The following is a 13,247-nucleotide window of genomic DNA, read 5'->3' on the forward strand; positions in this document are numbered from 1 at the left end:
CTATAAATACTTCCAATCCTTCAGAAAACATACATGTTTTTAAGACTAAAAGTTAGGGGGAAATTAGCAGTATATCAAGCAAATGCCTCTGTGTAAAACTGGTGGAAGAATAATGGGACTGGACCTATAAGACAAACAAAACATATAACTACGTTTTAAGAAAAACTGGGTAAAAAGTAAAAAGCAACACCAAAAAACTACCTACATACACGAATGGCAGAAAAAATGACCAGCAGGATCAAAGTAGGAAAAATGTAACTTGGTCTCCTCACCACACTGGAAAGCTCAAGGACCTCACTTCCTTTTTACAGAAAACAGTATTTTATTTCCTATAAGTGTTCTCAAAGTCACCAGGATTCTGGTATTTACTAAAGGTAATTCGACTTTAAAAAATGTTTTTCTCTGTATCAGAAAAGTTTTGTAATAGATACTTCTGTAAAAGATGGGAACTTCCCTGGTGGTGCAGTAGGTAAGAGTCTGCCTGCCAATGCAGGGCACACAGGTTCAATCACTGGTCCAGGGAGATTTCACATGCCTCAGAGCAACTAGTCCATGCATCACAACTACCGAGTCTGCATTCTAGGGCCCACGAGCCAAGGCTAATGAGCCCCTGTCCCACAACTAGGGACTCCCGGGTACCCAAGAGCCAGCAAGGCGCAACTCCTGAGCCTGCATGCTGCAACTCCTGAAGCCCAGGCACCTTGAGCATGTGCTCTGCAACAGAGAAGCCGCCGCAATAAGCCAGTGCCAACCCAACCAGAGAGTAGTCCCCTGCTCCCGTAACTAGAGAAAGCCCACATACAGCAACAAGGACCCAGAGCAACCAAAACTAAATAAATAAAAAGAAATATAGTAGGGTGTACATGTCCAAAAAAGTTAAAAACAAAAAAAGATATAACCTATATCTCATCATCCAGAGATTTAATATCTGTCCTCAACCTCTTAAAACAGGAATACATATATAAATTTATCTGTGACAAACTGAAATGGTACTGTGCATAAAATGTTCTCTGAGGTGCTTCTCTCATCTTAATTGTAAATATTTTCTAATGGCAAAAAAAAAAAAAAAACTTTTAAAGAACTTGACTGACCAAAAGTCAAATGACTCAAATACTAAACATAAAGAGCCTAAGTTACACGCCGATGGTAAAATAATCCAATCTTCGTACAAAGGCAAAATCTGACAACCTCATTATACTTTTTTTTTTTTTTTTTCTCATTATACTTTTTAAAGCATGTGTTTTTTAGAGGCAGTAAAGTTTTTAAGAGTATGAATTCTGGAGCCAGACTGACTATATTCAAGTCCTGGCTTCCACAATTAGTAGCTATAGGGCTTTGTGACCTTGGATAAATTACCCTCCCTGATCCTGTTCCCTCTTTTATGAAATAAGAACAACAGAATCTTATGTCAGTGTTGTGAAGACTGAGTTAATACAAAAAATTCCCTAAAATCATACCTGGAGTAAAATAAGTATGCCATAAATGCTAACCACTATGATTATTTTCCTTATTCCACAGGTAGGCAGGAATGGTTGCAAACAAAAGCTTCCTTCCCAACTCCTGAGTCCAAAACCTACAATCTTCTGTTCTAATCAAATTAAATATGAGAACAGAGGGGAAAAAAAAAACAGAATGAAAATTTCAATAATGTCAGAAGGAAAAAATAATCAGAGTATATCTTACTGATGGTGGGTATCATCTTTGTGTGGGATAGCAATATTATATAAGGAAACAGACTTGAATTTTTTTCCTACCTTTATCAAACAAAGTTGACAATGCTAAGAATGGAGGAAGAAAATCTGCAAAAATCTTTTGACATTACACATCTCCCTTTATTTATTTACAGAAAAACTCAATTACAATAAATGAGAGGATGTGTAAGAATAAGCTAAGGCTGGCACACTTCCATTCATCAGAAAAATTACTTGTAATTAAGTTGTTTTCTACAGACTTTTCATTTGTGTAATTTTAAAATTAGGCACCAAGAGCACTTTTCCCCAACTATCAAGTGTACTTCCTTCCTAAGGAACTTGAGTCATCAGCTGTGTCTTAGGCATCACACTATGTTGACCAATGCTTCTTAACACTTGATATACAGTCACTCTCATCTTGAAGCACTAAATACCATTAACAAGCTGTTCTCTTGTATGACAAAGGTAGACTTCAAGAACTATAAGGTCCTGTATTTCAGAAATATACTTAAGTTTCTTTACTACAGTCTTAGAAAAATTACTTCTACAATGTGACTTCAAACTTAAGCCACAGTACCTGTTTAATCTTCATTAGAAACCACTCAAATCATTTTCTACAAATATCCACACCTAAGAGTTACAAGTGAAAGCTCAAGACAGGAGAGTATGTCTGAATTGTAAGCATATTACAATATACCCACTTTTTCATATAGGCTAGTCTCTAAGAATTAAAAATAGTAAAGCTAGATGGCTCAAAGTGAAATCATAAACTATAAATTTTAAAGTAAATCAACCACAAAATATAAAATATCAATAGCTAAAACCTAACAAATGTATTAAATTTCAACCACTTATGAAATACAACTTAAAATTTCAAAAATGGAAACGTGTACATAATTTAGATTTCTATGGTGATTTGAAACACCTTTACACCATATTAAGTAAATGCAAACATAAGTACAGACAAGAGACTATGACTTTTGGCCCACCACACACACACACACACACACACACACAATGACTTTCAGCCCACCACACACACACAAAATGGCTTCAGCTACCACCCTAAGTTGATACACATCTACCCCACACTTCACACGTTATCCTAAACCTACTCTCATTACCTCGCTCTTCCCCCATATTATACCCCAAACCATCTGCCTCTGCCTCCTTCCAGGAAATCTGATGTGTAAATAAAACAATTCAGCCAAAGATGTTACCAATGACAATAATGGTAGGGAAGGATGGAGTTATGAAAAAGACATAAAGGTTTTTGAGGACTTACTATGAGTTAAAATTCTGAAGAAAATAAATTGTGAAAAGTTAAAGCTGAGTAGAACTAATTCTGAAGAGAGATTTGCAGAGTAAACTGCTGGTCAAAGTATCTTTCGCCACAGAAACTAAACCCAGCTAATCCATGGCTTTTCTAGGTTAACAAGAAATTGGTTTGGTTTTTAGATAATCTTTATGGGGTATCAGTCATTTAATCACTCTTATAAATTAACAATCAAATATAAACTCAAAGCTGAAGGAAGAATGGGCAATACTGGGAAAAATTTTTTTTCTAACTGCAGTGCATAGAGCACTCCAAGAGGAAGGCTTCAATAGGATAAGAATATGGGATGCTTAAGTGATTGCCAACATCCGCTGGATCATGGAAAAAGCAAGAGAGTTCCAGAAAAACATCTATTTCTGCTTTATTGACTATGCCAAAGCCTTTGACTGTGTGGATCACAATAAACTGTGGAAAATTCTAAGAGATGGGAATACCAGACCACCTGATCTGCCTCTTGAGAAATGTGTATGCAGGTCAGGAAGCAACAGGTAGAACTGGACATGGAACAACTGGTTCCAAATAGGAAAAGGAGTTCGTCAAGGCTGTATATTGTCACCCTGCTTATTTAACTTATATGCAGAGTACATCATGAGAAACACTGGACTGGAAGAAACACAAGCTGGAATCAAGATTGCCGGGAGAAAGATCAATAACCTCAGATATGCAGATGACACCACCCTTATGGCAGAAAGTGAAGAGGAACTCATTAAGCCTCTTGATGAAAGTGAAAGTGGAGAGTGAAAAAGTTGGCTTAAAGCTCAACATTCAGAAAACGAAGATCATGGCATCTGGTCCCATCACTTCATGGGAAATAGATGGGGAAACAGTGGAAACAGTGTCAGACTTTATTTTTCTGGGCTCCAAAATCACTGCAGATGGTGATTGCCGCCATGAAATTAAAAGATGCTTACTCCTTGGAAGGAAAGTTATGACCAACCTAGACAGCATATTCAAAAGCAGAGACATTACTTTGCCAACAAAGGTTCATCTAGTCAAGGCTATGGTTTTTCCTGTGGTCATGTATGGATGTGAGAGTTGGACTGTGAAGCAAACTGAGCACCGAAGAATTGATGCTTCTGAACTGTGGTGTTGGAGAAGACTCTTGAGAGTCCCTTGGACTGCAAGGAGATCCAACCAGTCTGTTCTGAAGGAGATCAGCCCTGGGATTTCTTTGGAAGGAATGATGCTAAAGCTGAAACTCCGGTACTTTGGCCACCTCATGCAAAGAGCTGACTTATTGGAAAAGACTCTGATGCTGGGAGGGATTGGGGGCAGGAGAAGGGGACAACAGAGGATGTGATGGCTGGATGGCATCAGTGACTCGATGGACGTGAGTCTGAGTGAACTCCGGGAGTTGGTGATGGACAGGGAGGCCTGGCGTGCTGCGATTCATGGAGTCGCAAAGAGTCGGACACAACTGAGCGACTGAACTGAACTGAAGTGACTTGTAATCAATTAAGATAGCAAGCTATCAGAAATAACAACAAAAAAGGATGATGACAATGGTGGAAAACTTGTGCTAGACAGAGCAGGGTTTCTCAACCTCAGCCCTTCTGACATTTTGGCCAGATAATTCCGTGTTGGACAGGGGCGGGGCGGGGGGAGGGGGGTGCCGGCGTCCTATGAATTGTTAAGATGTTTCACGGTATCTCTGGCCTCTACCCACTAGTTACTAGTAAGCATCCCTCAAGTTGCAACAACCAAAACTATCTATCTCTAGACTTACAGATATTTTGGTGTCTGCTTTGCAGGTACATTTTAACTACACATTAATTTTTCAAAGCTACAATACCACATAAATACTATGATGTAAATTCACAACAGACATTTTAAAAGATTCAATGATTAAGTGACAGAATTGTGTTCAAGAGGAAATTAAGGATTTCTTAAATTCTATTTCCTAATGTGTGGTAATGATGTTCTAGTATTTCAACTTCTATAAATACATTTATTTAACTATATTCTGTAACTAACAGACTCCAAATGAAATTAGGCTTGGAAACATATTTTTAATAATATCTGCACAGCACTTTACAATCTCTTCAGCAATTTTACAAATTTATCCCACTCAATTCTTAGGAAAAGAAGCAAATTATATTCCACCCAATTAAAAAGTATAGGGTTCTACCTGTATTCTTTTGAAAACTAAATCCAAAGTTCAAAGCTGTTAAATACATATATGTGTGTGTGTATGTGTATATCCCTTTCAATCATTAATGCAAACAAAGATAAATGGAAAGAAAATTCTGCTCCATAAATCATATTTGTACATTTGGCTCAAGTACAGAAATCACATTATTTTCCCCAATTTGTGTCTGAAATAGGAATTTCACAATTCACATATAATCAAAAGTATCAAGCATATTCTTGAACTGAAGAGTCTAATTCCAATTTATGTATCTTTAAATCTAACTTATCCGTCTACCTCAAATTCACCAAACTTCTGTCTCTCAACTATCAGGAACAATGCTTCCTAAGTTTTTGTTTTTAATTGCTAAGTCATGTCCTACTCATGTGACCCCAAGGACTGTAGCCCGCCAGGCTCCTCTGGCCATAGGATTTCTCAGACCAGAATACTGCAATGAATGCAGAGAAGGAATGCCATTTCCCTCTCCAGGGGATCTTCCTGACCCAGGGATCAAGCCCAAATCTCCTACACTGCAGGAAGATTCTTTACCACGGTGCCACCAGGGAAGCCTGCTTCCTAAGTGACTAGCCACAAATTGTTGAAGGACTGTGCAAAGTTTTAGCTAACATTCAACAAAAGTATTGCTTCCCTGGCAGCTCAGTAGTAAAGAATCCACCTGCAATGCAGGAGCAGCAAAAGACACAGATTCCATCCTTGGGCTGGGAAGATCCCCTGGAGAAGGAAATGGCAACACATGCCACTATTCTTGCCTGGAGAATCCCATGGACAGAGGCGGCTGGTGGGCTACAGTCCACGGGGTCTCAAAGAGTCAGATACAACTGAAGTGACTTAGCAACAAAAGTATTAGCATACAAGTCAGACAAAATTCAACTCTAACACACATTCCAACTTTGAACCTTCAATCTAGATTCAAAATCTTAGACACTTTGAACTACAAAAGTCTGAGGTCCTCAAAGCTTTATAAAACTACACTCTCCAATACAATAGCCTCTAAGGTCCAAATTCAACACAGAGTGAGCCCTCAATAAACTGTGGTATCTTTACATTAAACATCTGCCAAGTTTTACCAGTTATTCTTCCATAAGATTTCTCATGTACTCTTCTTTATTTCTACAATCACTACCCCAATCCAGGACTCAATCACCAAGTAGCTAATTTATTCCTTACTGTATCATATCCCAACTGCTCAGTTCAGTTCAGTTGTTCAGTCGTGTCCGACTCTTTGCGACCCCATGGACTGCAGCACACCAGGCTTCTCTATCCATCACCAACTCCCAGAGCTTGCACAAACTCATGTCCATCAAGTCAGTGATACCATCCAACCATCTCATCCTCTATCGTCCCCTTCTCCTCCTGCCTTCAATCTTTCCCAGCCTCGGGTCTTTTCCAGTGAGTCAGTTTTTCCTATCAGGTGGCCAAAGTATTGGAGTTTCAGCTTCAGCGTCAGTCCTTCCAATGAACATTCAGGACTGATTTCCTTTATAATTGACTGGTTGGATCTCCTTGAAGTCCAAGGGACTCTCAAGAGTCTTCTCCAATACCACAGTTCAAAACCATCAATTCTCTGGCTCTCAGCATTCTTTATAGTCCAACTCTCACATCCATACATGACTACTGGAAAAACCATAGCTTTGACTAGATGGACCTTTGTTGGCTCAACCAACCAAAATTCCACAATACCCCATAGTTACCATGGCCTATTATATGAAAAATGAGAGTTCTAGTCATTATAGCCCAGTTAGCATTTCTCCTTATTTCCTACCGTAAACTCTCCATTCCAGGCAAGTAAACCTACATGTATCTTATTACACCTTACGGTATTTTCTTCTATCTCAAAAAGCTCTCTTCAACTAGTTGATGTCCCTCCAGCTTAATAAATCCTCATTTCAACTACAATACATAATTGGAACTCTTATTTTTATATCTTGACATTTATGTCTACTCTGGCAAGCTCAATACTTTTTACCTCTTTTCTCTCTCAAGACTGTGCCTTCTTGACTCCTACTAGCCACAGACACACAATAAACACTGATGACTAAAACAACAATGTTCTTACTGTACATGTTCTCACATTGTTTAGTTGGAACTATAGTAGCTTCAGAATGGAATCACTCAGTATCAAAGGGAGTCTACACTTCCTGAGAACTGTTCTCAGTACTGCTGTTTCTGCAACCTAGCTAGGACAGAACTGTCCCAACTAGTCCTAAGGCAAAGCCTTCACACTGCTACATGGCAGTGTTACTACCTTCACAACTCTAAATGGTATTTTTCTTCTTAACGTTGCCCCCTTTCCCTTGTAAAATAATTGACAGCCAAACTAAGTTTAGCCCAAAACAGTAAGCTGTTCTTATACTAAATCTCAATCATTTAAGATTAAATTCAGCCCCTTTAAAAGGGGCACAGTAAATATGTTTTATAACAACTTTATAAAACTTTATCATTTTATAAAAACTTTCATCAAAAGCACAAAATATTTAAAAAGTCTGGTCCCAGAAACTTGTCATTCAGGAAATAGTCTCAAGGCCAAACTTGTGATCTCTCAACAAAGTTTAAAAAAAAAAAAAAATGGAGTTTATTCTTGAATTTATTACTCAGTTTCATTTTCTCAATTTCAAAAACAGAGTTTATGTTTATAACCAATTCTTAAAAGAAAAAACATCTAAGTTATCTACAGAACTCTCAACCGATTTTTTTCTGAGCCTTATCCCAGCATAAAAAGATGTGGTTTCTTATTTCCTCACTGAGATAAAGAGATGCGGAAAAATTGTAACTATCATTATTTAAGACCTTCCAATTGTTACTATTATGCACACAAGAATTTTTTAAAATATCTAATACCCTAATGCCAGATAAAAAGTATTGTGTATGCCACAGTGTTTATTAACAAATTTCTAGGACCATAGAAAAGTTAATATTATAAACAATATAATAAAAATTGAATAAGAGGTCCCAATTCAAAAAAAATAATTTTATGGTTGCTGTCGGGACTGCAAGCGGCATGGGTTTGATCCCTAGTTGGGGAACTAAGATCCCACATTTCACACAGCACAACCAAATAAATAAATGGTGCTGTCATGTTTGCAAGATGAAACTGAGGCAAAGACGCAAATAACATACCTACAAGGACTGACGCAAGTAACAAAAATGAGTGCAGCAGGCTAAGTGTACATACAGCCAGCCAGATTGAGGGGAACCACGCTGATTCCCAAGTCCAGTTTAAAGAGGGGAATGGCTACTGCTCTGCTCCAGACAATAGGAATATTTCTGAACAGTTAACAGGATTTTCAAGTCTTCCTCCCAAAATACAGAAATCCATAAACTTCACTCAGAAATTTCCCAATCTGGGACTTCCCTGGTGGTCCAGGGGCTAAGACTCCATGTCCCAGTGCAGGAGGCCTGGGTTTGATCCCTACTCAGGGAACTAGATCCCATATGCTGCAACTATGGATCCCACACGCTGCAATTAAGACCCAGCACAGTCAGTAAATTTTAACCAAAACGAAGAAAAAAAATTTTTAATAAGTTTCCTAATTTTTCAAAGCCCATCAGTAGTTGAAACTTGAAGACACTGCAAATCAAACAAAACACATCTCTAAGGTGATTCAGTCCAGAGAACACCTTTGAACTAACATGTGAAAACTGCTTTCAAAAAGGCATGAGGGGGCAATAGGTAAAAAGTCCAGGTTTAGGTCAAACCGGCTTGGGTTTGACGGTCTAATTCACCACTGAGCAGGTGGACAATGTCAGAAAAAATATTTCTTCAAGTCTGTTTCTTTAAATGTAGAATGTCACCACTCTCTCATACAAGTTGGAAAGTGAAACTTTTAACACAGTATCAGAAATACAGAAGACATTACAAAAATGTCCCTTACTCTCCCTGCTCCACCCTGCAAGTCTGTAAGATAATTTAAAAGATATTAGGTAATAAACACCCTGGAAGATGTTAAACAAGTTATAAAAATGAGATCAGAAAAGAGAGGGGTGCTTGCCATGCCCAGTTCTTTGCTACTCAAAGAGGTCCTTATACACACAGAAAAGATACTGCTAACTAATGGCCTGAAATGGGTCTTCTCAAGATGGTACAGCTAGCTGGATTATCAATACCAACATTAAAAAGATAAAGAGTCACAGCTCCTTAAAGATAAAGACCAAAAGTCTGTCCATTTTATTAACTTCATAGACCCTGACTTGCTGGTAGAAGTGAGAAATAATTTAAGCTTAAACTTTTATACTTTTGGCCAAACTTCCATTAAATTTATTTCTTTAAGAAGCATGCTACAAAGCAAAGCATTTACACCAGACTTTTTAATATAAGAAACATGCCGGGAATTTTGTTCTCAGCTTGGTTTTGATCCCTGGTTGGGAAACTACAATACCCACCAGCCCAGACACCACAGTCAAAAAAAAAAAAAAAAGTCATACTCTAAGAGTTCATTTAAAGTATGATTTCATTAAACAAAAACAGGGGATTGAATTTACTGGTACTGCTGAAATACCTTTGGACCTCTCAAACACACCAATTTTTTTAAAGAGAAAAAAAAAAATCAACTCACCAACATATTTGTGTTAAAAAGTACAATTCACATATACATAAAAGTTCTTTGGGCTATATATAATCAGAATAGTTCTAATAAATTTCTAATGCGGTTGCATATAATAAAGCATTTTATTCATATATTTGAGTACATGTCTATATAGATACTAAGCTCTAGAAAATTCATGGTATCTTCCTACAAACAGAACACAGGTGGACATTGTGAGAAATGTACAGCATTGGGAAAGTTTAGTTTCAAGATTCTAAACACATTCTCTTTTCTAGCTTCCCAACCATCACACTAAGAGCAAGAAAAAAACTAATGCAAAACAGGATTGACAAATCACAGGGGAAGCAACTAAAAACGATTATTAAGTATCTAAAACGACTTATACTTTAAAGTTAAATTCATATTTCCACTATAGCTTGTCCTAATCTACACAAAATATTCATTCTCTCATAGGAGAGTCTGAATGCATTCTATTCTCATATCATCCTTACATAAACTTCTTACAAACGACCATAAACAGCGCAGATGTGTGGATAAAAATACATTACAAATATCTCCAGGTACCCCGTAACTACAATCTTGATGTTAATTTTAAAATGAAAGATTTCTTAGTGGTTTTCTGAAAAAATTCTGCTTAAAACAAACATCAAAAATTAAGCAGCCTTTTAACCAATGTTTAATGCAAAATGATACTTTAAAAATGACTCCAGAGTTCTGAATTTAGAAAATCTTTGTTTAAAAAAGGTCTTAGCCCGCAAAGATTACGCTGTCAATTTATACTTTTTCTTCAACCATCAGAAGAGACCAGTGTCTACTCTTACTGTTTCACTCTTTAAAAACAAAGGACATTTTACATACTACTAATCAGTAGTTTAATCTGCCTCACGTGGATGCCTTACTTTTTACTACCTCAAAGAAATCAGCATGTAACAAAAAGTGAAAACAGAAATTTGCTGGAAGTCACATTCAGAACATAAATACAAATGTAAAAACAAAGGCCCTTTTAGAGGTTATCCAGCACAGATATTTCAAACTAAACATCTACCAGAAGCTCCTAATCTAAAATGTTTCTCTCGCAAATGAACACTACAAACTGCAACAGAAATCTACCTACAAAGTATCTTCAGACTAAGTAGAAGACGGAACAAAAATATGCTAGGCTATGCAGTCCTAAGTCAGAGAAAAGAACAAAAACAATCCACTACATGAAACATTCAGACATTTTCTAAATTATCAAATGAGTCTATACTCATCCAAAACATTCCGGAAAAAATTTCAATCCAATTCTTTCAAACATACTTTAAAGTCTTTATGTATACTCCGGTGGGAAGTGAAAAAGTTAACCAAAAATAAAGCACTTCACACAAGAATAAAATGATGCAGTTGGTCCTCGGATAAACTGGAAACAAAAAACGTCTTCAAAACCGGAGTCATCAAGAAATTATACGCTTTAGCACACTTTAACTCCAACGTGGGGAGGGGAGGTGGAGGATTGCCACTGTTTTGACAATCCATTAATTACACTATATGTCTATTCCACCTGAGAGTTTAAGAAAACTCTTCAAGTTAGGTCACCGAGGGACCGTCTCTCTAAAAGACGCAAAGCAGCCTACAGATCAAAGAACATCCCGAAACGACTTAGCTTTCTCTCCACGAAACCCTTTCCCCAGGGCAACAGAATGTTTTCACAGAACAGAAACACACCCTCCTGCTAATCTCGGAACAGTCAGACAGAGGCGGGGCACTTTGGAGAGCCAAAGCCGCCCGGCTCACACCAGCAGGAGACCACTGTTACCCCTCCTCGGGCGGCCTCTCCGCAGAACCGGGTCGGTCTGGATCGCCGCGCCCGGTAAAGGAACAATACAATCGCAACTTCCCACGAGCCTCCGCGGTGGTTCTTCGCGGCGGAGGGGACTCCGGAATTCGCCACGGGCAAGGGGCTGGGGCAAAAGGGTAAGGAGGGTGATCACCGGCCCCGCGGCAGCTGCCCGCCCCGGCGCCCGGCGAGCCCGCTGGAGTGATGGTGCCAACCGGCCTGAGCTCCACGGCTCTCGCTTGGCCACCGGATCTCCCGACTTTGCTTCTCTGGCAGGCGACCCCAGCCTCCCCTGCTGCTGGGGCGGCAGGGGGCGGGAAAGGCCTCGCCGGAGATTCAGAGCGTCCTCGGCCCGCCACGGAAGGGAACGCGGTCGGGGCGCGGGGGACAATAGGGAGTGGGGAGCACTGCGCGCCCGAGTGGCGCCGCCGGCCGGCCGGGCTGACTGACGCACCCGCCGCACGGCGCGACTGGGCTCCGCTCGGCCCGGCCGCCGCGCGGTCCGCTGAGCTCACGGCGCCCCCGGCACTGGGGGTCGTGCCTCACCTCCCAGCCCCGCAACCCAGGAGAGGAGCAGAATTAACACTCTCAGCAACACCATCTTCCGCTGCCGCCGCCGCCGCCGCCTCCTCACGGGTTAACAGCAGCACATCGAACCGGAGGGAGAAGCTGAAGGGGCTTGGTCCGGAGCCTCCACGGGAAGCCGGGACCTCCCCGGCCAGGAGAAACGGCGAAGCACCTCCCTCTCGCCCCACTTCAAGAGCCGGCAAAGCTTCCAGCACCTCCAAAACAGGGACCTCCCTCCCCCTCGTTCGTTTCCTTCCTCCCTTCCCCGCTTTCCTTCCCTCGCTCCTTCCCTCTTCTCTACCTCCCTCCCCCGAGCCCGGGACCTCCGCCTCCTTCCTTACCACGTGACCAGCCGGCGCCCAACGGGCAGGCGGAGCCGCACCCCTTCCTCCCGCCCCTCCCCCTCCCCCAGGCGCCCCAGGGGCCCGCGCATGCGCACTGGGGCCGGTTCCCGGGCTGCTAGGCCCGCCGCCGCTTCCTGTCCGCCGGCGGAGAGCTGGGATTGGGCTTGGGAGGCGGGGTTTCCTGGGGTTCCGCCCCCGGACTGGAGCGCAACTCTGTGGACCGTACAGGGTTTGCTCTTGGTGCTGCTCAGACCTGTGTCTTGAGCAGAAGAGGCAAGGTGAGGGATGTTAAGGGGCCGCTGTCCTCGTTTTAACTTCACAGGGAATGGGGATTTTCGTTACTTCTTTTTTTGCCTCCCTGGGTGCACAACTTCTACCAAGTAAACAAAAGCAAAGCCTCCCCCACCCTGCAAAAGAAGCAAAGTCCCAATAAACAGTTATTACTTTGGAGACAGCCGACAAAGCTCAGAGCCTCAATGTAAAGCCCTTCAAGCAGCAGAAACATACAGCCTAAGTCCTATTTTTCTGAATTCTGTAAAACTGTCACAGACCAGGCCTTGGCCATTCTAAAAGCGTGCAGCCTCAACCACAGGTACCGAATCTAGCCTGAAAAATGTCCTAGTTACCACTTTCTGTTCATTCTCTGAAGAGAGCTCTGGAGTCTCCTTCACCCCAACTTCTTTGAAGCTCCTATTTGAGCTCACAGTAACTCACTTTGATTTTTTAAACTTGTATTCCATGGACTAAAGACTTAAACATAAAACCTGAAACCGTAAGACCTAGAAGGAAACAGGGAAAAC

At 40.8% G+C, this 13,247-nt stretch overlaps 1 protein-coding gene across 1 annotated transcript in view; it reads right to left on the reverse strand.

Moving 5' to 3' along the window:
- ADAM10 (ADAM metallopeptidase domain 10) overlaps nt 1-12,425 on the reverse strand; it is a 144,598-nt gene extending 132,173 nt beyond the window's left edge. The window contains exon 1 of the mRNA XM_010836817.1: nt 12,083-12,425. Within this exon, the coding sequence (XP_010835119.1) occupies nt 12,083-12,137 (55 nt within the window). The 5' untranslated portion in view covers nt 12,138-12,425. The remainder of the gene's footprint in view (nt 1-12,082) is intronic.
- Nucleotides 12,426-13,247: the final 822 nt, after the last annotated feature.

Source organism: Bison bison, unplaced genomic scaffold (genome assembly GCF_000754665.1).
Source record: "Bison bison bison isolate TAMUID 2011002044 unplaced genomic scaffold, Bison_UMD1.0 scf7180017864066, whole genome shotgun sequence".
NCBI classification, from domain to species: Eukaryota; Metazoa; Chordata; class Mammalia; order Artiodactyla; family Bovidae; genus Bison; species Bison bison.